Source organism: Electrophorus electricus, chromosome 23, assembly GCF_013358815.1.
Source record: "Electrophorus electricus isolate fEleEle1 chromosome 23, fEleEle1.pri, whole genome shotgun sequence".
NCBI lineage: Eukaryota > Metazoa > Chordata > Actinopteri > Gymnotiformes > Gymnotidae > Electrophorus > Electrophorus electricus.
In genome coordinates this window covers 7,015,604-7,039,949 of record NC_049557.1, presented here as the reverse complement: position 1 = coordinate 7,039,949, position 24,346 = coordinate 7,015,604, and the positions used below count along the sequence as shown (strand labels likewise).

The following is a 24,346-nucleotide window of genomic DNA, read 5'->3' as shown; positions in this document are numbered from 1 at the left end:
ATGCACACACACATGCACACTCACCCACACTGAAACATGCACACAAGCACACCCACACCCACCCCCCAAACACACACACACACACACACACACACACACACACACACACACACACACACACACACACACACACACACACACACACACACACACACACACAGGATCTTATCCCAGAAGCCTCCAGGGGTGCTAGATAGGGGATGCTATTTAAAAGGTGCTGGCACTAACTCCAAAGGTAGTCAGATGTAATAGAGCATGCTGGGCACTCCTGTTGAGATACCGCCACAGGACAGAGCCTTCTTTGGAAGGAAATCTGCTTGAGTTCAAAACTAGGTTCCTTGGATTAAATATTCAGTGGGTAAGTATGATTTAATTATATTCTATACCCAAGACACCCTCTGCAGTTCAAGCAAACAGAAGTCAGCAGTAACACTTTCTGTGAACCTTGTATCCAATATGCTTCATAAGTTTATTAGGTATTCATACCAACTTATTAAAGCTGACATAAATAAATGTTTATATATATATATTGTAGGATAAGGCCTTATAGCACAATAAAACAATTTATTCTAATGCATATTTTATCTGTTCATTATTCATGATGTTAGGGTCATAAGCTTCTTATGTTATTTCCCATAATGCTCTATATAAAGCCACTCTGTCAACAGTGTGGCTCTATATTAGGAAGCTATTGTCTAATTTTTCTCACTATCCTCAAAAGGAAAGTGGGCTTATAAGTACACATAACTAGCAAACCCACTTCACAAGCTTTAACCAAGGTAGCTAATTTATTTGTTTGTAAGTTTATATATTAATATCAAAACAAAGTAGTGAATAATGATTCTGGAAAGCACTCATACAGAGCTTTGTAAGGTGGTATGTACAACACTTTGAACCGTGTTTTGTATTTGAAACTGAGTTTGAACTGTGATCACTTTTCCAAAGTAACAATTCACCCTGCCCTCATTTTGCTTTAAAATGTTATGACATTGAGGTCATCACTGTTATAAACAAGTATAATATGCATTACAATGCATTGTTAATTTGCTTAGCTATACAATGTATGTAATTAGCTGTATAATATTTGTAATGTTATAATTTGTATAATGTTTATAACTATGAATATTTAGATACATTATAAAGCTTTTATTTTGAGGCCTTATGAATATCTTATAAACACATTATATTATAGATTTGCAAATTTACTGGGGAACATAACTGATAATTAACTGGTAATTTTCTTTGACAACTGTAAAATATTTTTTATGCTAATTATCAAAATATATAAAGAAAAGGTTTCTTTTGGTTGTTTCTGACCTTCTCATAGCTCATAGATCTCATAGCTCTGATTCCTATGTTTAACTTAATTTTAATTACATATATAAGTCCTTAATACATGTTATAAGTTTTCCTGGTTTCTCATATTTCAAATGGTCATGATCATGGTTATGATCAATTAATCTATTAATCACCAATGGTTTTCAGTGTTACATGTAACTTTGTATGTTTAAATTCATTTTGAATATTTTTAAAAAGTACAATGTGTTTCATTTAATGGAGTTCCCTAACAATGATATTAATAATTGAAACTAATTGCTTTTAAACAAATAATTTGTCTTTTCCCTTCAGCACTTTCTATTCCTGCAACGACTGGATGATGTGCCAAGCTGTGAACATCCTATTGGCTCTGCTGAGTCGCTTCTTGTTTGCAGTACATGGCATATTGACAGTGTGGCGTGTTGTCGACTTGAAGGGCGAGCCCTCCTATTGGCTGCTGTTGACGGGTGTGGCACTGCTGGGTGTGGAGATGGCTGTTACCATTAAATGCACCCGCAACGCAGAATGGAAATGGTGATGTCATCACAGGCAATGTGATTTTACAGCTATATTTTAAAACATACCACTGTACACAGTTAAAAATAACATGTATAAGAGAGAGGAAATTTTGGATCATTGTTGTACCTCAAAAATGATGTTTACTGTTTTCATTACTGCACATGTCCAGTCACAAGTGTCAGAAACACCCTGAATAGGATTCATCACGAAAAGGTAGAGCTTCCAATATATCTTCAAGAAATGTAGAAAAATTGAATCAGTAAATCACTGAGCAAGCTAACTGGTTTTATAGTGATGAAAGACTGATACTGGAGCTCTGTATATCTATCCAAGGTACCTCAACGTGCAAAGCCTTTTAATCTTCCCTTGAAAAAAACTGGGTTCTCGCTGTAAGTAGGGTAACTTCAGGATGGTGCATCTCATGTGGTGATTTTAAAGCAGACGTAGACTAAAATCAGGGTGCCCTCATATTGATATTGGTATATCAATATATCAATATATTATATTGGGAGTACAGCACATATCTATTCTCTTCTCTTTTAAAACATTGCAAGTGTGGCTATTAATATCTTCCTTTCCTGTGTAATCTGTACATTTACATACAACATTCCCAATCAAATTCAGTCAACTTTTGAAGATCTGTCATGCGAACCACATCAGAGTAGATTTTGATTTTGTGAAATATGTGTTAAATATAAATATCTCCTATATCAAGATTGTAACTGCCCTCTCTGTCTAGAATGTAACTGCCCTCTCTGTCTTGGGGCATATAAACTGCTGAAAGCTGGTGATGTAGATGGGTTTTTTGCTCTCTCTCTCGCTCTCTCTCTCTCCTTATTCTAGTAGCCTGACCCTTTTTTCTCTCTCTCGTGTGCAGATACACAAACATGCCGACACACTCAAACCCACGCAGACACGCCGACACACTCAAGCCCCGCCCCCCCCCACACACACGCACTTTGATGTCTCTGTTCTCTTCTCCAGAGAGGGTTGGCTGTGTCAGTAGGGATTTGCATAGCTGATGGAAATAGTTGGCAGTCTGAACTGAGGCCCCTGTAGCAGCAGAGCTTCTGTGGTGTGGCCCAGTGTTAATTCATACATTTACTATCCTTTGTAATCAATCAATCAATCAACTAGAAAAATTAAGAAGCTGGGCTACAGTTCAAAGACTCAAAAGCATCCTATCCATGCTATGACAATGGTTAATATTATTCAGTGAACTACCTGAAATCTTTGTGTAAACAGGTTCTCTGCTGAAGACAGTTCCTTAACATCTTCCCCTGACTATATCTCCTTGCAGGTTCTCTCCTATGGTCTTCCTGTATCTCAGCACTGAGATTCCCTCTATCTGGTTCCTGGAGTTGAACCTGCTGCAGACCAAGCTTCCAATCAACTCTTCATCACCTGATCTGCCCCTTCTGTCACACATCACTATACCAACAGTGGGTACTTTAATGTCTTTAAGCAGAGTGCTTGCTGATTTAGGAATATTTACATTTACAGCATTTGGCAGACACCCTTGTCCAGAGCGACTTACAAAAGTGCTTAGTAGCCTGTATCAAATACATATCCCCATGTGGAAATACACTGGAATACTATGAAGGTAAAACCATGGCCCATAATGGAAGTAAAGCAGACTTTTTTTTTTTTTTTTTTGCAAATACATAAGTGCATATTAATGTTCTTAGTGACTCTGTGAAGTGGTAGATCTGCAGTGTCCATGTGAAGACAGCAAATGACAGCTGTCTGGACAGCCAGTGGAAGGGACTAAGTGAAGGGAAGACGTGGAGGGTGTGACATGGGAGAATTTGGGAGGTTGAAAAAAAGCTGTGCAGCTTCATTCTGGAAGAGTTCTAGGGGTCTGAGGGGAAGGCCTGCCAAGACTGAGATGCAGTAATCCAGTCTTGAGATGACAAGGGACAGAACAACTGAGTCAAGTTAGCAATATGAGGACAGAATGATAGTTAGTTACCCACTAGTACCCCAAGGTTGTGTGCCTTGTCAGTTGGAGTGATCCAAGTGTTCTCCAGTGAGATCCCAAGGTCTTGACCTGGGGAGGCATCTCCAGGGATATATAGAAGCTCCATGTTGTTGATATTTAGTTTCAAGTGATGAGCTACCATCCATTAAGATATCTGCCAGGCATGCTGGGATATGTGCAGAAACTTGAGCGTCAGAGGGTGGAAAGGAGAAAATTAATTGAGTATCATCAGCTTCATAGTAGTATGAGAAACCTTGCAAGGATATAACCTCACTATGAGAGCAGGTATAGATGGAGAACTGGAGAGGCCTGAGCACTGACACCAGTTGGACACCAGTGAAGTGTCTGTATAGAGCAGATATGTTTTTTTTGCATGATATAACTGGCCTTCAGTGTATGATGCAACCCAACGCCATGCAGTACCAGGAACAGTTTCCATCTGTAGCTTATGAGCTCACATGTGTAGTGTAGTGTAGTGATGTGGGAATCAGTTACTCATATATGTTTACTAATACTGGCATGAATTGGAAAGGCAAATTTGATCCTTGCCTCTTGAATGTACAAAATCTGATGCCTGACCTGTGTGTTCAAAAAAAGGGCAGCTCCAGTACCGGCTATGCTGCGCTTTGAGACTTGGTGTCTTGCCTTCACTATCAGCACCAGAGCAGCGGTGGTAACAGCACAAAACTGTACTGTTCATCATACCGTTAGGACCAACAATGTGTACACATGTATCTGGTGGGGGGGCTGTTTTTTTTTTTTCTTATCCTGTGTACTGAATTTCGACTTGATGATTTTACCACATTTTTGGCACCATCTCCCGCTGTTCGATTATTGCTAAATCTTGCTGGAAGGATTAGCACATACTGCCAGACAGGTCCTCAGAAGGGCCTAATGCTCACTTTAGCCACTGCTATCTCCAGGCTGCAGAGCTCACTGCCTCCTATTGCTTTTCAGAAGCTGAAGGAAGCGAAACTGTTAGAGTGAGATTAAGAGCAAGGCATCACAGGCCTTGGGCTCACGCTCTCCAGAGGGGTTAGCAAGTAGCTGACGATATGGCCAATATGACAACTGGCTAGCTCTCATAGCAGTGAGGAGCCCTGAGAAGCTACATGTTAAAGTCATCAATGCATTAAGTCCTGTATATTTAAAATGGAAGTTTTATCAGTCTGGGGATTAGCAGTGGTGATCCAATAAAACAGTGAAAGCTCGCGCAAGCATTTTGTTTCTTAGTTGAATATGTGGGGTAGGCTTGGGATGGGTGGCTTGTAGAATGAGCTTATATGTGAGAGCTGTTTCATAGTATCTAAAGGCAGAATAAGAGATAAGACACTAAGACACATCCAATTATTCCTTACCTCAGTTTCACAGTGACACAACATCCTCTTGCTGGCTCATCTGTTACCATGGAGATAACAGTGCTGCTGTGTCTGGCATAGGGCTTGGTGATGCTGGACCCTGAGTCCTGGGTGGCAGGCCTGGAGCAGACAATGCTCATTGTGCTGGTGCTGGGACGGTGGCTGATGCCTAAAGGGGACATGTCACGTGATCAGCTTTCCCAGCTCCTCATGGTCTATGTGGGACTAGGCGCGGACGTCCTGGACATTCTCGACACCTTCAAGCAGTCGGAGGTGAAAGCCAATTGCGCTGTGATCGTCGTCGGGCTGAGCCTCTTCTCCTGGGCCTTAATGCAATTTCCACTGGTTCTCACTCAGACAAGTGCTCAAAAGCAGAGCAGGGAGACCCAGCTGGAAGACACTGGGCCTGCGTTGATGTCCTGCTCCTCCCCTTGTTGCTCCAGTGAGGTCTGGAGTCTCCTGCTTACCGTAGGTCTCCAGGACGGCCCATTCCTGGTTTACCGCCTCTACCTCATGATCAAGGAAAACGTTCTGAACCAGATGATGATCTTCTTCACTTGTAAGAACATCCTCATCGTCATGCTGGAACTGTACAGGATTTGCGTGGTGCAGTTCAAACTGGGCCTGCCAGGTGTTGGAGAAAGGACACCCGACAGCCCTTACAGGCAGTCAGAAAGGGAGAAAGGAGAAATGCTAGAACCCAGCTGTCAGGGTTAGATACATTTGTCAACCCATGCACAACTTTTTACATTCTTCAAAACCCAGTTCTACAGTTTCATTTACAATGAGGAGGGAATCTAGAGGCTGTGAGTTAACATCAGTTTCTGAATCACTGCCAGGAAGGAAATGTGAAGTTTCTACATATGTTCTGATGTTCTTAAGTTATTAACCATAACGTTCAGTTCCTATAACTGTGACGTTCACTGTCAAGACTGAATAAGGCAGTGCAAAAAAAAGAGGAAATAATTTTTTTTTTTAATGAATTCATATTATTTTACTCTTCTACATTCATCTATTTATTGGCTTACTTATTGATTTTTTATTAACTGAAAATTTCAAACATTTATATGCTTGACCTATGGCAAAACACTGAGGTAATTTGGTTAAGGCATGAATACAGTTGTAGCTCTTAGAGCCAGCAGATGGCAGTGTTAACATATTCTTTAAACTGCCATGAGAAAGGCAGGCATGCCAGAACTACCAATCAAAACCATTGTATCAGATGTGATTAAGGATTCATGCTAGACTGCCCAACATTACACTTTCACCATGTTCTTATATGTATATGTCAAGTCAACATGTTTGGCTGGATTGCTCTGAACACAGACAGCCTCAGGTCTTATGAACAGTTAGAATGTACTTAGAATGCAGGATATCCTACCTATTCACTTTCCCAGAAGCCTTTGGAAAGCATTATAATACACTGACATGCATATCAAAATACATGCATATCAAAATACATTGACAATAAGGAAAGTTACATATGGTGTGTGTGTGTGTGTGTGTGTGTGTGTGTGTGCGTGTGTGTGTGCTATTCCTGTCAATCAAATGACTAAATTTTACTAAATTTCGTTGTTGTAGTTTAAAATGAAGATTAATTAAGGATGTAGTTTCATGGCATTTATTATAATACTGCACTATATTGCTTTGAATAAAAACATATATCATGTTGCCATGTTTATTGCTTGTTTTTTTTTTTTTATCACATGCTCAATAAGCTGTCTAAAATAAGAGACAGAAAGACAGAGAGGAATGTACCTTCAGCACAGACTCACAGCCTTATTATAAGTGTTATTCTGTCACAGTATTCCTTCCTGTAATGACAGACTTTCTTCTCTCTCTTTCACACACACAAAGACATGCACCACGCATTGCAACAATGTCCCCTGAGAACATCAAAACATAATGAAACACTCTCCCTCTCTCTCTAAATACTCATTTCCAAAGTCCTCCACTTATTGTAGCACTTCTTAAATCAATAAGAGAGAGAGAAATAGAGAGAGAGAGAGATTGTAATCCACAGCAGACCAGAGCAGTCAGAAAGTGAGTGTGTGGGAATCACATACATTTATGCAACGTCTTAAATAAAGCACAGAGTACTCATGAGTGGACTTAAAAGGTAAAAGGTTGGATCTGTGGATCTGTGTGCTTACTCACTGTGCACTGTTTGAGGGTTTTAGCTGTTCAAATCCCCAGCTTTGATCTGCTCCTCATTTTCCCTCTCACTCGTGTTGTCTCATTTTTGAAACGAGATTTGAACATGTCTAAAGAGATTATATTCTTTCAGAATCAAACAATCTGCCCCATGATATGATTATTCCATGGGTTCCACAGTCCTGTGATGTACGTGGGCCTTTGCACTAGCAGTAAGCATTCTGCCTTGAGGAAAATAAGTGTTTGAAGGGAAAAAATTGCTAGTGAAAGATCATGTTCAACTGAGCTCTGAGTTAAGATGCCTTCAAAAATCTCATCTGTGTTCCGCAGATCAAATCCCACATTTTATGGAGAAGGGAAGGTCCTCTTTTACATCTGAGACTCGATTTGTTTCTGGTCATGACTTATACATTAGATATGTCGCGTGAAGCTTGAATTTCATACCTCAGCTGTCAGTGAGTCCCGCCTTCCTGGTTGAGGGGACTGGAGCCAAAGCAGATGTGTGTCCGTGTGTGTGTGTGAGATGTGTGCTTTAGCTGAGAGCACCTGGAACACTGGCAGAATAAGAGTGAGAAAAACAAAGGCAAGGAGAAAACACCATTGGCACAGAGAGCGGCTCTTGCTCACAGGATCCACGGATTAACGAGCCCCGTGCTTTAACGAGCCTCGTGCTTTAACGAGCCCCGTGCTTTAACGAGCCCCGTGCTTTAACAAGATTGTGACACACGTGGGAGGATGATATGCAGTCAGCTGATCAACATTCACCAAAGAATTGCCTGCCCTAGATAGATAGATAGATAGATAGATAGATAGAGAGAGAGAGAGAGAGAGAGAGAGAGAGAGAGAGAGAGAGAGAGAGAGAGAGAGAAAAGGTCTGTCATTACGAGCTGGAATGCTCTGACAGAATAACACTGATAATAAGGCTGTGAGTCTCGTGTTTGAGTTTGAGGTGCAAATAATAAGAAGCAAACTTATATCTTCCACTGAAAAGATGTCACACCCCCATATTCACAAACCCACAAACTCATACCCACATACCCTCCCCCCCACCCCAACCACCACCACACACACACTCACTGGCAGAGTAATGACTGGGTTTCAGGAAAACAGGTTGCTGAGTGAACAGGTGCACATCTGTAGTGTAGCTGCAAGCATAATTAACCTGTCCTCTGAATTAACTATGAGCCAAATGTCTCACCGACTCGCTCAGATCTACCCTTCAAGACTGTGTATGTGCAAGAGCACTTTAGATCTCATTCAACTCTGCTGAGAGCCCAGAGCAAAGACTGACAAATAGTCACAGCTGTTTTTTAATATGACATTAATCTTAAAGACTAATTTTCTTTTATAACACAATCAGGAAAGGTAATGTCTACAAGTAGAAAATAGCAAGCCAAGTCACAAACTATAAGACCCTGAAAGTGTACATAGTGTACAAAACTAATTTATCTAAAGTAAGCAACAACATATAACAACAATAACTATAATGCTTAACTAAATGAAAAATGTGCAAAACTGAATGCGTGCAACAATAAGATATAACCAAAGCCTAATAGTGTTTTAAAGTTACAAACATTACTACATAGAGAAGAGAACAAAATGAACATGCAGTTAATTAAGCAACTGTGATTGCTATAGCTTTTTAATTGTAATATATCAATAGCCAATGTTCAGTGTTTCTAGACTTAAACCATCAGTCCACAAAAATCTAAAAGGTGAAATCAAATGTTCGTTTTCTTGCATAGAGCACAGTTTTTAAATGTTGAATAATGAACCCAACCTAGAGGTAAAGTGTGTGAGATACTGTTGGATGCTGGGGGGCAGGGGGCTAATAAATATTAGGAGGTGTTCTTGACATCATACCAGCATTAAAAGCAAATAATCCACATGCAACTGCAATAACTTTGCTGCTACCTCTGCATCTCAGCTCGGCATAGCAATACGATAAATTACATAACATTTTCTTCTTTCAGAGATGGCAAAATGAATTATTAAAAAGCCAAACCTCACTAGACATATCACTCATCAGAGAGAGAGAGAGAGAGAGAGAGAGAGAGAGAGATGATATAACTTTTGAATAACTACAAAGTACATAAATCCATAACTACGAAGTATGTAAATCCATAACTACGAAGTGCATAAATTGCATGTGTTGATATACTGGGTGTGCGCATATATTCACCATTCATGTCAACAATGCAATCCCACTATGAAACTCACACAAAGTTTTTTTGAGTGCTGCACACAAGCTGTCTAAAAAGAGTTTCTCAGATCAAATGGCTAAACCCTTCCTCCTCAGCCCAGCGCCTGCCCAGATTTCCTTTTCTCTTATCTCAACAGCGCATTGGTCGTGAAGGTGGAAGGAAACGTCAACAGCATTACCTACAATCAGCATCATTTTTTAAGTTAGGCCTAGTTGTGTAGGCCTAGCAGTGGATCAAAGCTTATAGGAGACAGTTCCCTCATCTAAGAATTCAGGACCCACATCTACAAAACTACCAGGGTCCATAGGCCTGCCAATCATACCCCGTACGAAAACTGTTGGTTTTCAAACCATGTCACTCTTATGTCCGAAGGATGTATGGGCTGTTGAATAATTTATTTAGTAAAAAAAGATGAACAGGAGTCTATTCTCTAACCACGGACTCTGTGCCACCTATGTAAATCAATTGTAGTCTAATGCCTTTTTTTGGGTGTGATGGGAAATGAAAGCTATCTTATTACCCAGTCACCCGTACATACCCTCTCACTTACACCCAGCCACTCATCCCAAACAAATCCGCACCATGATCACCACAACCAACAAAAAAATAATAAGTCAGTTATCAGTTACTGTGGTACCAGTTTCACTGTTTTAATGTGACATTAGCAAGTAATTTAATATGATTTGTGTTGAACTACCTTACTACCCAAGCACACCGCCCTGTAAAGTGTAGATATGTGAAATTAAACTACATCTTGAAAACTTCATGATACAATAGGCCTACTTAATTTTCCCATCTACTTTTGGGCTAAGATACAAATCATTGCACATGCTTTTTTAATTTTTTTTTTATAACACTGAGTGGTATTCGAAAGCTGACAGGGCCATGATTCTTTTCTCAGGTTAAAGGAATCAACCTCCAGTAGATATGTGCCTACACGTGACAGCTATCTGTCTTAGTGTCACTCGGTCTGGCTGACATCTCTGGTGGCGCTTAACTGCTTGACTCAAAATGAAATGCTTCCGTGAAGCTGCTCTGAAGATGCATGAGGTCCCATGTCACCTTCACAATGCTCTTAAAAAATCTCAATTATTGTAGCATTTCAGTATCAAAAACAATGCAGTTCATAAATCACATTTGTTCACTCTCATTAGAGTCAGTGATGACATCACTGGGAGATTGAAATTGGCCAGTCAGGGACAGATACTGAATATAAAATCATGTTTGAAACTATATAAAAACCACATGGTGTGTTTACTTGTTAGTGACAGGAGCATATGTGGTTAAATTTTAGCAGTGCATAATCACATCTTTCTCAGGTCTCAAGTAACTTGGACTGATTTGAGCTGTTAAGGTCCTTTTCACACTTATAACATAACATTCAGCCATGGTGATCTGATTGTAGTCATCTAAGACACAAAGTGTTTACTTTTCCTCCTTTTAAAATAGAGCATATGTAGGCTATTGATAGTCTGAACAATCTCATTTTCCTGACTATTGTTTAAATCAACCAGGATATTTCCACATTTATAGCTACACCTTAAATGTTTTATCTTTGACATTGTAACACTGTACCTACGCAACCCTGTTTAAAAAAAAAAAAAAAAATCTTCCTAATATATCATCTAATCATCTATTATCTTATTTTTATAACTTGTTTTTAGCTTGAGTTGTACACAAGCAAATTCAGTCCGTTAGCAGAAAGCGATCTCTCATATCGAGGACACTGAAAGTTGTGGGCGGAGCTCCAATCACATATGCAGTTACCCTTGTCTTTTAAGAGCGTATTGAGCAGCATCCAGACAGCTTCGCATTTTAATGCCAAGATACAACAGAGGCAAAAACTGTGCCTGCACTTACTAGTGGTTGAGGGTAAGAACTGGGAAATAAGAGAGCAGAAGGTGTGTTAGTTTAAGATGATTAATAAAAAATAATTGCTCACATTCCATAACTGCCAAAATTTACAGCTGTAGATGCTATAAAGTAATTTATGTCATCAGGTTTAGCTGATGGGCTAAACCTGATTAGATGAGACAAATATGTAAGTAGCTTTTAAGGGCTTGTGAGTAGGCGATAGTCATTATACCTTTCAAATTCCTGAAGATCTAAACTGTTCATGGCATTTTGTACCCTCGAGACTGTATTTTTTGCATCCTAATTAGACATCAGTTCTCTTTTCAGGAAGCTGCACAGTTCCAAGATTGAAAGCACTTTCATTGTCCTGGCCTCCAGAATGAAAATGATGTACCTGCAAAATGACCAAACAAATCTTTTCCAAAAACTAATTTCAGCAGATGATATCTTGATATCTGACTTTCAGATATCACCTTTCTGCTAACAGAGTTGTTTAGTGGCTGTGTGGCTGGGGGTGATGGTGTATGAGGAGCAAATAGGCACTCCTCTACAGGTTCTTATTGCACAGTGGAATGACTTTGGACACTGCTGTCCAACCATATTACTCGGATTCAGCGAGATTTATCTCCCTTCAGTTCATACATTTTTAAGCAATTATAGTTACTGCATTATAAATCACCTAAAATGATGTGAAAACAGGTGAACAGAAAGCATTGCTATTGCTATATTAGCTGCTCACTGGCTGGGCTTTTCATTTATTATATGTCTGATCCTAGAACATCTTCTGTATTTTCCTTGTTAAGGATGACCCAGCCTCCATTTCCATTCAGGCTGGAACTACGAGAGCAGACAGAAGAAAACAGGTTTATTAGCCATCTCTCCACCCTGGGTCACAGTGTCTATCTCCAGCCCCTCCAAGAAAGAGAGGGAGAGAGTCACGCGGGTGTTATCTGCTGCCGGCAGTCTTCATTATGGCAGAGACAGTCAGCCTGGGTGCCAATAGGAGGGTGCAGGGTGCTGGAGCACGGGGTGATGGGAGGGTCACGGTGAGGGGGCTTTACCAGACGGAGTCCTCCTGGGAGAGACAGAATGGACAAGGAGGTATAAACCATGTCTGCTTTGTGGGTTGCTTTTGGGAGGAGTGCAGCTAGACAGAGATATGAGTTTGTCTCATGTATGCGCAATTGCTCACATGCACACACACACGCACACACAGATTAGAGCTGAAAAACAGGAAGTTGTGTGCGATAATCTGACAATAGATTATCCTAGAACACTGACAATAAAGTCAGCCCAACCAGAGACAAATGTGGACATATTCGTCTAAGTGCCAATTGACCACCAATCTTATTTCCCGGTTTAAACCCTTTGTAATCTTAATACGTACACTGAAGCATTACCATAATACTGAGCTCATGCCTTAGATTAGTTGGATTCTTTCAGCTGTCATAAACAGCAAGAGCATAGTTTCAGGAACAGAACATCTTAATGAAGTGTGCATCAAATATCCAATACATTCATTACAAAGCAGCATCATTTTCTCTACTGGGACATGCACAATTATAGCTCTGGTTATGTGTGGAATCTGGACTATTGCATCCATGCAGTCACACAAGGCAAAATGATTTTTAGCTTTCACATTGGGCCTGAGCAGGACGTGAGGGGCTTCCGTGGGGAGACCGAGCTCATCAGAAAGCAGACAAGCAAGCAGCAGCATGCGCTGCCAATCTGAACCAAACCTTTCAAGAAATATTGATGTCCCGCCGCTCGCCGTAGCTCCCACTTCCCATCCTGCTGCTCAGTGGTACCCTTGGCTCTGTCTTCACACGCGCGCAATTCCCAGGGACGCACTGAGTTCCATCATCCTCCTGCCACTGGCTGGATTTGACAGTGAGGACCTAAATTGCATTTTCTGTTTATAAGGTGTAACATGAATAATAGAGTCTGAATGTAGTGAAGCGCGTAATCAAACTAACTAACCCGCTTTCCCCTGCCCTTACTCTTTACTGCCGTAACACTCACTCTCGGTTTTATCTCACCAGGATTCAAATTCTCTCCCCCACTCAGTTCATTTCTTAAAAATGGATTCAAGAGTAAGAAAATCAGACAAGGCGAGAGATTTATACTGACAAGTTTATTTTCATCATTTCATCATTATTAAATTCAGTGAAGAATGCATTAATATGGTAAAACAAATGAAAGTAGCATCAGTACAGAGTTCGCATAATCCAATTTCTCAAAACTGAATAAGAAATTTACAAAAAACCCAAAACAAAACCAAATCCAGTTATCAGAGGTGTTTGTAGGTTGACTCCTCACTTCTTCCTACAGGCACTGTTATTTACTTGGGAGGCAGTTATTACAAGAACTTTGGCCTCTTTGATAATTAGATTTTCAGATATGATAGATGCTGATGACATTTGTGAGAGTATAAGCACACTTGCTGGCAAACCATTGATTGTTGGACATTTGGGTGTCTCTGGGAAGAGAGTTACTTATAGCAAATAAATATCCAGGATGAAATCAAAGGTACTCCAGACTGGAGAAAAAAATTAATGCACTATATGAAATGCCTCCTACTTCCTGTCATTTTCTTAGAGGAGTCTAATGCATCCTGGGAGGCTGATTTGAATGTCATTTGTTTTAATCAACTGCACACTTCTCCACGTGTGCATCTATTCAGCAAACGGCAGTGAACGTATCACTGAATGCTGGAGAATGCTGTAACAAACTGCACAACGCAAAGAAATTCCACATTTATAAAAAAAAAAAAAATCATGCTATTTCACCTTACCACTAACCCACTTCTTGAAATAGATCCTCCCCATTCATACTCAAATGCTCCAAGGAGAAAAATGGTTCCTGGCGGTCAGCGTCCTACATAATGCAATTATGTAAACTCCAAAAAAGAGAAGTGAAGGTGGGGCTAGAGGGATTAAAAAAATCCACCATGACACAGATGACGGGTGGTGATTGGCTGACACCGAAACAAATGTTCAAAGTCTACACAGTACAGCTATTTCATAGCTGACCTAAATCTCCTAAACTCCTCAAAACAGCCCTCTCGGCTCATTAAGACTTTTATCACAACACTATGCTATATTAATCACATTTAGCGAACCTTATCATTATTCAAACTTAGGCTTTCATTTCATAACGAGCATTGGGACATCTTAATCATTTGGTTAGACTGTATATGTAATGTGTCATGCAGGAAACAACAGCCCAAATAAAGGTCCATGTGAACAGAATGATGCTCTCCATAGGAAACCCCACATGCTTTTGAAGGCATCTTTATGCGTTTTATTGTTTGTTTATTTACATTTCTTTCCTCAGAGAGAATCTAATCTGAGGCAGTGGGGTCTTATGTGTATAAAATAAAAGCATACATATCAATAGAATGAAATGCAGAAAAGGCATAGATTCAGTACAAACACATATCCTTAACAGTGACTGGGGTCTCCCTTTATGGGACCCCCAGGCGCTGACGTAATGCACAACGCAGTGGTAATTGCCTATGGCTCATTTAGTGGTTCACGCCACAGAAAGTGAGAAATGTCAATCACTGGAACATTTTCTTTGCTATTGACTGGCACCTAATCATTACCTGGCATATTTATCAGGGTGGCTCAGCGCATCAAAACACATTATCACACAGTGGCTTTGTGAATGTTCACAGTCGATGGGCCTGAGCCTAACAGCCTTGTCAATACAGCCTCGAACGGCCTGAGGCCAAGCAGGATCGCAGGTAGCAGCACGCGAGGCGAGCAGGACCTCAGGCTGCCCCATCGACACCCTGACTACCAGCTAGAGGCCGCTGGGAAATGGAGCGCTCCGCATGCCCAGAGAGAGGAACCAATGACCAGGGAGGGCTGACGAGGAGGAGCGCAGGAATTAAGAAATCATCTTTTTCTTCCCCCTTTTCCTGGGATGACAAAATACAAAAGACACACACATAGACGCCTGTCCAAACAGTGATTACATTCAATGAAAAAGATTTCATGTGTTTGTAGGTGAAACCTTTGAAGGCTTCAGACATTATAATTGCATCATCTGAGAAGCTTTGTGGAGCTTTCGGAGAGGAGAATACATGCAGCGATAACGAGAGCAAAAATTATGAATCTCATTGCCCTTTTTCTGTCAAATATTTATTTCACATTTTCACCAAGATATTTAACCACTGAAGAGTGCAGATCCATATATTCTGAATCCAGTATTTTACTCTGATCACTCAGTGATCATCAGTGCATTTAGGCCTGGTTTCCTGTGTTGTCAGTAAAGATCAGCATAAGACAAAGAGCTGACATCATTTTAGACAATTTTCTGTAGCCTTAAAAGAGGTTCAACACCAGGGTGCTGTGAACAAAAAGGCAGAGGCACTTGGATACTGTCTGGCCTTAAATGGATCTTTTTTTAGCAGTGTGTGAGATGTGGAGAATTTAAAGACAATAAAGTACTATTGCTTTAACTCTACACGCTTGCTGGACTACAGGCTGTGCTTAGTTGGTCAATGAAAAAGGACTTATTTTTATGCATGGAATGTATTTTTTCAAGTATAATAACATGCACCTCAATCTGCACACACTCACAAACTTTTAAGCCAGCAAAATTAAAAATACCGCTGGCCAATATATAAACACAAAATAGTAAAAAATGAAAGGATTTCCTTTGTTGATGCATTTTTAAAACTGTGACCATCAGCCTTAATTTTAACAATCCACATAATTTTATTTGAAATTTGTTTGTATACATTTAGATTAGCCTTCCTCTGTGAGGTTGGTAGACACTTTAATTTTCACACGTGGTCAACCTGGCAGAGCTGAAAGATGGGTAGTTTTTACTAGTTCCTGGAGATCAGTAAAAAGAAGCAACTGCTCACCAACTACTAACCAAACAAAGAAACCAATAAAAGAATGAAGCAAACAGGTTTACTAGGGATCAAGGTTTACTGCATTCAGTTCCTGATCCTTTAAAACAATCAATGAACACTTCAAAGACTACTGTGAGAGCAAAGCTATTTACCAGTCCTTTCTTTAAGGAATCGTTTTTCAATAGCAGAATGGAACATAATGCACTTGTAAAACAAATGCATCACATACATTGGTCACATAAATATTCCCAGGTTTTGAAATGTTAAAAGGTGCAGGAGATAGCATTTTTATGTTCTGAAAGCACTAAGAAGTCAATAACAAAAAGTCATTACAGTGAGAGTCACTAACATCTACCACTGCTGCATACTGCAGACCAGCCAGCATATCTCTTTATTTATTAAGAAAAATAAATAAATACTTAAAACAGCAACAAAAAGTAGAATAAACAAACAGCCAATTTGTAGCATCACTTCTACACACTACTAAAGCATTAAGGAAAGACTAGAGAGAGGAAGTAAATAATTGTTCTTGCAGATTCTACCCTTAGTCATTATTGCTAAATCTATTTGTCTATATATCTATTTGTCATCAAATAAATAATGATCTACTGGAAATGCGTAGCAGTTTTTCAGCATTATTTCAGTCTTTCTCCCTTATTACCAATCGCTTGCTGCTGAATCATATAAAATATGTTGGATTGCATTTTTTTTCTTTATTATTTCATGCACAAAAATTACTTTCATAAAATGCTCTTGCTAATCCTCTCGCTCTGGCCAGTTGTGTCTACTAGAGAACAGGTTGGATTTAATGATTATTGCTCCGTTTAACATTGTTGCTGAGGCACTAAAAACAATTACCTGTAATCACAGCCCCACTGTGGGGGATGCACCTCCATGTCAGAGAAGAAACGCTTCTGTGGCCTATCGGAATTTGCTCCAGTCACTGATGGAGCCAGGACCAGTGCAACTGCAGCTTAGGCAAACTTCCAAAAGGGTACCATAGGTCCACCTTTCTCTATGCAAGGGTCTGTGATGACAGTCAATGATGTGAAATGAATACAGCGAACTCAGGGGAAATTGAATAAACAAGTTACCTTTAGATTGTGCTTTAGAAAATTAATGAACAGGTTACATTTTAGATTGTGCTTTAGAAAAAAAAAATCATAACATGTAAGACTGGAAAACAAATTAAGTGGAGCAAAGAAATGTTAATTCCACTACGAATGTCCGAAGTCTCAAAGCAAACCCTCTTCGGAGCGATCTCCAGGTACGCTTGCCTTAGCTGTCCTTTCTGGTCAGTTCACTCAGAAGTTTTGTTTTTTTTTCCTGCATAATCAGCAATGTTTCCAGTGGCTTATTTCCAGTGACCTGTTTCAAAGTCAGGCACAGGTAATGCCTGGATATACATATATCAGTTTATACTGTATCAATAAGTGTTTGTATAAGTAATCGTATTAAGTGCATGTGTATTTTAAAAATATAGCTAATACCTGCCATTTGATCAAAAACAAGTTTACCCATGAAAGAGTCAGGGCTCTTGACCAGTCAGTCAACTGACATTAGAGATTAGAGTAGCAGCAGTAGTAGACTATAACTTATAAAATGTATGTCAGCGTACTGGGATCAACAACTTGATAATGTCTATATTTGCTGATAACCTGGTATCACAAAGATTTTGGATATAATAAGTATTCATAATATTTGCATGAAAAAGATCAAATTCAGGATGATGCAATGCCAAGATCTGTTAAATTAAGACAAACATGAAGACTTTTTACAAAATAATAAATGGATATATAATGAAGGTTTGGTCTTGATGTTGATGCTCAGGTGAACAAAAATGTATACAGCACCCAAGTGCAAGCTTACAGGGGGCAGTGCAGATCACTTTATCCTCTGTTCATTTTTCTCCCATCAGAGAATGTGTTTCCAGTTACAGTGACACTTCAGAGCTTATGTTGCTGATTAATTACATATTGATGTATTGACTTATTGACATATTGACTTGCATTCACTTGATTCATTGGTCTCATTTAAAACACAATCGAGGAAATGTCAAGAATTAAGTGATACTATTGATCACGCCAGCTGGTTCAGACAACACATGTCGATCAGAAAGCAATACAAAGAATGAATGAATTCTTATTTATTAATTTTTCCTCAACCCATTCAAACAATAAGTGAAACTGATATGACCTAAAAGATGTGAAGAGATGAAAAAAAACCTCAGTTACAGCTACTTCTGTCTACTGAAACATAAAAGATAAATGGCATGAGAATTGAGCACCGTGTGGTTGTGTGAACATAAAATCCATGCATCCACACGCTTAGTGTCTTTCAATTCTTTATTTATCCATGAGGTCAGCAGTGGCAACAGTGCATTACTGAGAGCTGTAGACTGCAGGTCTGTAAACCTGCAGAACTTGGTTCCAATCCCTTCACTAGCAGGAGCAAATGAAGCGAGTACAAGTTACTGTAGGGCGATGAGCAGGAGTTTGTCCTTATGTTAGTGCTGAATCTGTTCTGCTCACAAGCATTATACACCTGATCTGTCTTCTGTCTAGGGTAAAGCTACCCCTAAGCTTGACCTCTGTGGGTCAGCTGTCCATGGAAGACCATGATGTTTGGCAAAATGGTACAAAATTTGACAATGCATATCTCTGGGTCACTACTTCTCTTATAGCCTCTAGAAGACTGTAATTGCGCAAGAGCACAGTGCATGACTGGAGCTACCCAGCTCAACTTCAGTTCACCTGGAGTTTCTGGACTTCAGGCTGAATTGATTCAGGCTCAGGCACAAGCACCAAACGCTCGTCAATCAGGATCAATCAGCACCTCAATCATATCGATAATGAGAGTTAATGATGTTTTCAAACCTTTAAACTGGAGGAGATGCAAGGCACCAATACCACTTGCCTGTTACCGTACCTAATTAAAACATTACATCACTTCTCAATTAGATGTTAGTTATTTTTAAGGTCTTATTGTGGGCCTGTCTCTAATTAAAGGAGGTGCATTCCAATGCTCCAGGGAGTCCTGCTAAGGAGGAGAAAAATAAAATACCATTGATCTGTCCCATTTGCCTTTTAATTCTCTGTTGAACAGGAAACAGTGATCAAAAGTAAAGACAGAGTTCAAAAGTAAAGCTATAGAAAGAGTCCAAATCAAGGTGGAGTCCTAGCGCTCTGAAACACGGCAGCCTCCCGCACCTCCCGTGTTTCAGGGTGGAGTCTCCGAGCCCTAGCGCGCTGAAACACGGCAGCCTCCCGCACCTCCCGTGTTTCAGGGTGGAGTCTCCGAGCCCTAGCGCTCCGAAACACGGCAGCCTCCCGCACCTCCCGTGTTTCAGGGTGGAGTCTCCGAGCCCTAGCGCTCTGAAACACGGCAGCCTCCCGCAACACCCGTGTTTCAGGGTGGAGTCTCCGAGCCCTAGCGCTCTGAAACATGGCAGCCTCCCGCAACACCCGTGTGTGTAATGCTGTTTTATGTTTTTAATAGCATTACTAGAGTGTGCAGGTGAAACATAAATCACCACCTAGAAGCCTGACCTGGATTTAAGTGAAGCAGCTCCTTTTAAAAGACGGACAGTGGAGGCACCAACACAACATGAATTTGCTCCCAAGCTGAAGGGGCTCCCGTGGTTAGGGAGGGGCTCGGCTTTTGGTCCTAAAATGGGCTGCTGGCAATGTCAGTGGAAAAGTGAAACCTAGTGTGTCAGCAGAGGAAATCAAACATAGGTCTGACCTAAAGTTTCAACTGACAATTCCAAACTGTTTTAGCCAATACACAGTGGCTGGACTATTAAGACTATGTATTTGTTGCTGGCAGAAAGGCCTCTGATTTATGGCTTAAAAAATCGGCCATAAATCTTTTCATTTCAAACAACGTTTGATTCAACTGCATTATTAGTGTGGTTCGTGATCCCAACACACTCAGTTAGCAGATGGTTACAGGCATCTTCTAAAATAAACAAACAAAAACAAACAAACAGACAAACAAACAACAACAAATAATGAATGTCGCATTTATTAAATTTATTTATGGAGAGAAACTAGCAACAGTTGGAAGCACAACTTGAATGAGGCCAGTTGGACCGCTACAATTCCCTTCCATTCCATAATGCTCAGTAATCCTAGAGCCCCAGGTGAGCTCTTTCCAGCTTAACCCAGTTTCCCAGTTACTAGTGTTGCTGTGGGATTGCTACTTTCCGTGGAGACTGCGTATAATAGTGACTCATTATGATGGAATCAAACCTTATTCGTGTCCATGACAACACATTCCAATTGCATCTTATTCATTATTTGCTTAACCAAATTGCAATCATAATACATTTGACGCTCACTACCATGGTTAGAGCTAAAATTTACCTTGGTAATTTGCCCTGGTTAGTCGTAATATGCCCTAGTTAACTGGATTAAGGCATTGCACGCTCCAGTTAGGCTGCATGGGATAATGTGCTTTCTCCTCCTGGAAAAAATCCTGGCAATGTTCTGCTAAGGACTCATGCACTGGGATATACATATTCAACATGTTACACTAGAAGAATCATTCCATTTCGGTGCTGCGAGATTCCATTCTAGCAGGACCTTTCTGCTTCGCCTCTTTATGAGAGCATGTTTTTACAGTGTTTATGTACTCCTAAGTGGTAGCATGCACCACTAGGATTAAAAATTCATGCTTCTCAACCCTCTAGCCAGGGTTATGGCTGTGATGCACACAAATTGTATTAAAGCCAAAGTATGCTTTGTAAATTCTCCAGTGTTTCTATCTTTAAATGTTTCATGGGATCAAACGTTCTTTTCAAAGTTCAGCAGAGTGGCTCCTGTTGTCAGACAGATGCCTGCTTTAGCCCTGCCGTTGATCATTCCTTCAGCTTTGCTGTCAAATTATCAGTGATTTTTTTTCATCGCTTCCCCCTCAGTGTATAAGATAAGGCTTTGTCTGTCGACATTTTACAATGTCTAATGTGATGTAGCGTCAGATGGCAGACACAACAAGCTGCACTGTACTGGAGGAGAAGAGATGGCAAGCAGAGGTCCTGAACATCATCTCTCATTAAACACAGAAACTTCCACAGGGTTGGATGAGGCTCTGCAGAGTCACACTGCACTGACTGTACCTTTGTGGGTATAAAAGTAGCTCTTGACGATTTAATTAAATACTGGGGAGGTTTGAGTTTTGCTGTGTGACTCTCAATGAGTTTTTCTGATGGTCTGGAGGAAAATTGTTTCTAACTTTAATACCCCTTTAATCGTTTTAACACATTTCTTTCCTGCTACGGTAGATTGTGGCAGAGTGTAACTATAATGTTCATGCAGCTTCCAGAACTGTTTTCATCCAGAAAGCATTGAGTGTAGATGATTGCCATTCCCTGTTGAGCTGGATTCCTCCACTGGATGAGTTAAGATGCTCTGAGGCATTTTGCTGCACAACCAAGCCCATGAACAGAAAACCCTGCGTCTTTCTCTCTCTCTGTCGCTCCCTTTCTTTGTCTGTCTCTCTCTCTTTCTCCACGTCTCTCTCCCTCTCTCTATCACTCTCTATTGTGGATATAATCAGATGTGTAGTGCAGTTCTTTGCCAGGTGGAGGGCGAAAGGCCCTTCAGCTCATTTGTTACCTCTAATGCTCTTTGCTCACCAACCAGCTAAGGAGACCTCTATTAACTTCGATCTGAATTAAGTGACTTCTGTACGTAGCATTGTCAATTTTCAGTCTTTTTGCAAAATGACCAAATGAAATGTGTGCAGTTATCATGTCATGTGTTTTTCCTTAAATGTCCCCCCCCTTCTCTCTCTGTCTCCCTGTCTTTCTCGCTCTCTCCCCCCTCTCTCTCGTCTTTCTCTCTCCTTCTCTCACTCTTTCTCTCTCCCCCCTCTCTTTCTCTCTCTCCCCTCTCTCTCTTTCTCTCTCTCTTTCTCTCTCCCCCCTCTCTCTCCCCTCTCTCACTCTTTCTCTCTCCCCCTCTCTCTCTTTCTCTCTCTCCCCCTCTCTCTTTCTCTCTCCCCCCCTCTCTCTCCCCCTCTCTCTTTCTCTCTCCTCCTCTCTCTTTCTCTCTCTCCCCCTCTCTCTCTCTCTCTCTCCCCCTCTCTCTTTCTCTCTCTCCCCCTCTTTCTCTCTCTTCCCCTCTCTCACTCTTTCTCTCTCTCCCCCTCTCTCACTCTTTCTCTCTCTCCCCCTCTCTCACTCTTTCTCTCTCTCCCCCTCTCTCACTCTTTCTCTCTCTCCTCCTCTGTCTTGCCTCCCTCTCCCTGTTCCTCTCTGCATGTGCGGTTCTCTTTTGCTTTTGCTGGGAACTTGTAAAGCTGTCAGTTTTATGATTTTGCAGGGTTCTCTTGATCTGCCTGTCTGTCTTTTCTTTCTGCTCTGTGCATAACTAAGCGGCTGTGATGAAGGCTGCTGGTGTTTGGTGTTGGTGAGACCTCAGGATGCCAGGCATCAACAGCACTCCCCAGGTCCTGCGCAGGAAGTGAGCTCAGCGATGATGCGCATGCAGAGGAGGTTACAAATGTAACACACACACACACACACACACACACACACACGCACGCACACACAGCATTCTTTTTGCACTTTATCCTATGTAACATCAAAATGTCTTTTCATGTGTCTCATTCACGAGGTAGTGCCATTAGTCTTGCACAAGTTATGCTCTGACTTTTCATGCTAAAGAGGACTCTCCCGGCACATTGTCGTTCTAGGTTTGGGAGAATCCCACAAGCCTGTGACAAAGTGTGCGAGAGGCAGTTCAAGGATACAGCACTGCCCTGCATGTGGGACCGAAAACATCCAAAGAAAAACACGATTAGGTGACTCTCACATAAAAATGACAAAGCAATGGTACAAGATCTTCATCCTCACTGCCCCTCAGGAGTGTCAGACTGCATTCCTGGAGCCCACAGTAATGCAGTTTAGTGCTTTCTACCTTGCAGTACATTTGATTTAGCTTGTGTAAGTCTTGAAAATTAGGTCTACTGAAACTGATTGGCTGAATCAGGTGGGTTTGCCCCAGACTTTGTGGTATGGTCTACTTCCAGGAGAAAACTTCCTCACTGTGGGCCACGGCATCATGTCTGACTATTTCAGTCCTATGCCACTGAGTACAGTGTGTACCAGGGTTACGATTATGTACATGGTCCTGCAATGTATTAACTGGCTCTGTGAATATGGCATGTGCTGCTTAAATCTCTTTGTCTCTTGGACTAACTAGATGTTGTGACCCTAGCTAACCCGTGACCACCTTTTTTTTACAGTTTCCGCTTTCACATGAGAATTTGAGCTCCTGTATAATTAGAAAGAGCTGAAATCCAAAGGAGAAAAAACTGCACTCGCTACGCATACAATAGTTGAAATGAACTTCCTGGTCAAGGCCGAGGGGAATCCTGACTGGTGATGAGCTCTGGCTATTCATGTTATAGTTATGTGCAGCTGCTGAGGTGAAAGGCCATAATTGGATTTATCATCTTAACCTGATGGGATTTGCAGATTTAGACATGTAGGGCCACAGTATTATTTGTCAGAATGGTGTGGTATGTGAATGCCGTCTCTATTGGAAGTGAAAATGACTAATGTTGGATAATGGGAAAGGATCTAACTGCCATGCATGTGTAAACAAAGTCTGTCCCCTAAGACCACAGCTATGCTGGACATTTGTGTAGATCAGTAACAAACAGAAAAGACATATACTATTGTTTACCAAATTCAATTGTCATAAGTAATTAGCATATTTCACAGTTTGTGTTTGTCTGTTATAAGCTTTTAATATTTGATTCAGCAGTGAGGGAGAGAAAGAATGTTGTTGTGTTTTGAACAGTGTGACTATGCCACTGGCTATATGTTCTTGATTCAACAGCCCATTTGCCCATGGGGGTGGCAGTAGGTTTGTTCTGTCTTCCACTTCACAGACTTCCTGTCAGATAAGAGAAAACACGACAATCATGAATAAATATGTGCCTAGCCTTTATCTTTCTCCACTAGTCAAAGGGTGAATTCATGACTATTAGTTGTGCAAAGGTGGAACAAAAGTACTCTTTAAATCTTATTCCAACTGACGCCTCTCTCGCTCTTTCTCTCTCTCTGTCTCTTTCTCTG

The 24,346-nt window shown here is 40.8% G+C and overlaps 1 protein-coding gene across 2 annotated transcripts; it reads left to right on the top strand.

The window, feature by feature from the left end:
- Positions 1 to 269: 269 nt before the first annotated feature.
- On the top strand, positions 270 to 6,799 carry LOC113575873 (transmembrane protein 26). Of its 2 annotated transcripts, XM_027007654.2 has the most exons (4): positions 270 to 358; positions 1,630 to 1,851; positions 3,137 to 3,278; positions 5,257 to 6,799. In XM_027007654.2, the coding sequence occupies exons 2-4, from the start codon at positions 1,655 to 1,657 to the stop codon at positions 5,890 to 5,892; spliced, it is 975 nt and encodes a 324-aa protein (XP_026863455.2). In that variant the 5' UTR covers positions 270 to 358; positions 1,630 to 1,654; the 3' UTR covers positions 5,893 to 6,799. The 2 variants fall into 2 exon arrangements, with proteins under 2 accessions (XP_026863455.2, XP_026863456.2); XM_027007655.2 differs by lacking the exon at positions 270 to 358 and having other exon boundaries at positions 1,770 to 1,871.
- Positions 6,800 to 24,346: the final 17,547 nt, after the last annotated feature.

Coding starts and splice junctions, on each gene's coding strand:
- LOC113575873 (XM_027007654.2), top strand. CDS start 1,655: ATGATGTGCCAAGCTGTGAACATCCTATTGGCTCTGCTGAGTCGCTTC. Junction 1,852..3,136: donor CGCAACGCAGAATGGAAATG/GTGATGTCATCA, acceptor ATCTCCTTGCAG/GTTCTCTCCTATGGTCTTCC. Junction 3,279..5,256: donor CACACATCACTATACCAACA/GTGGGTACTTTA, acceptor TGTCTGGCATAG/GGCTTGGTGATGCTGGACCC.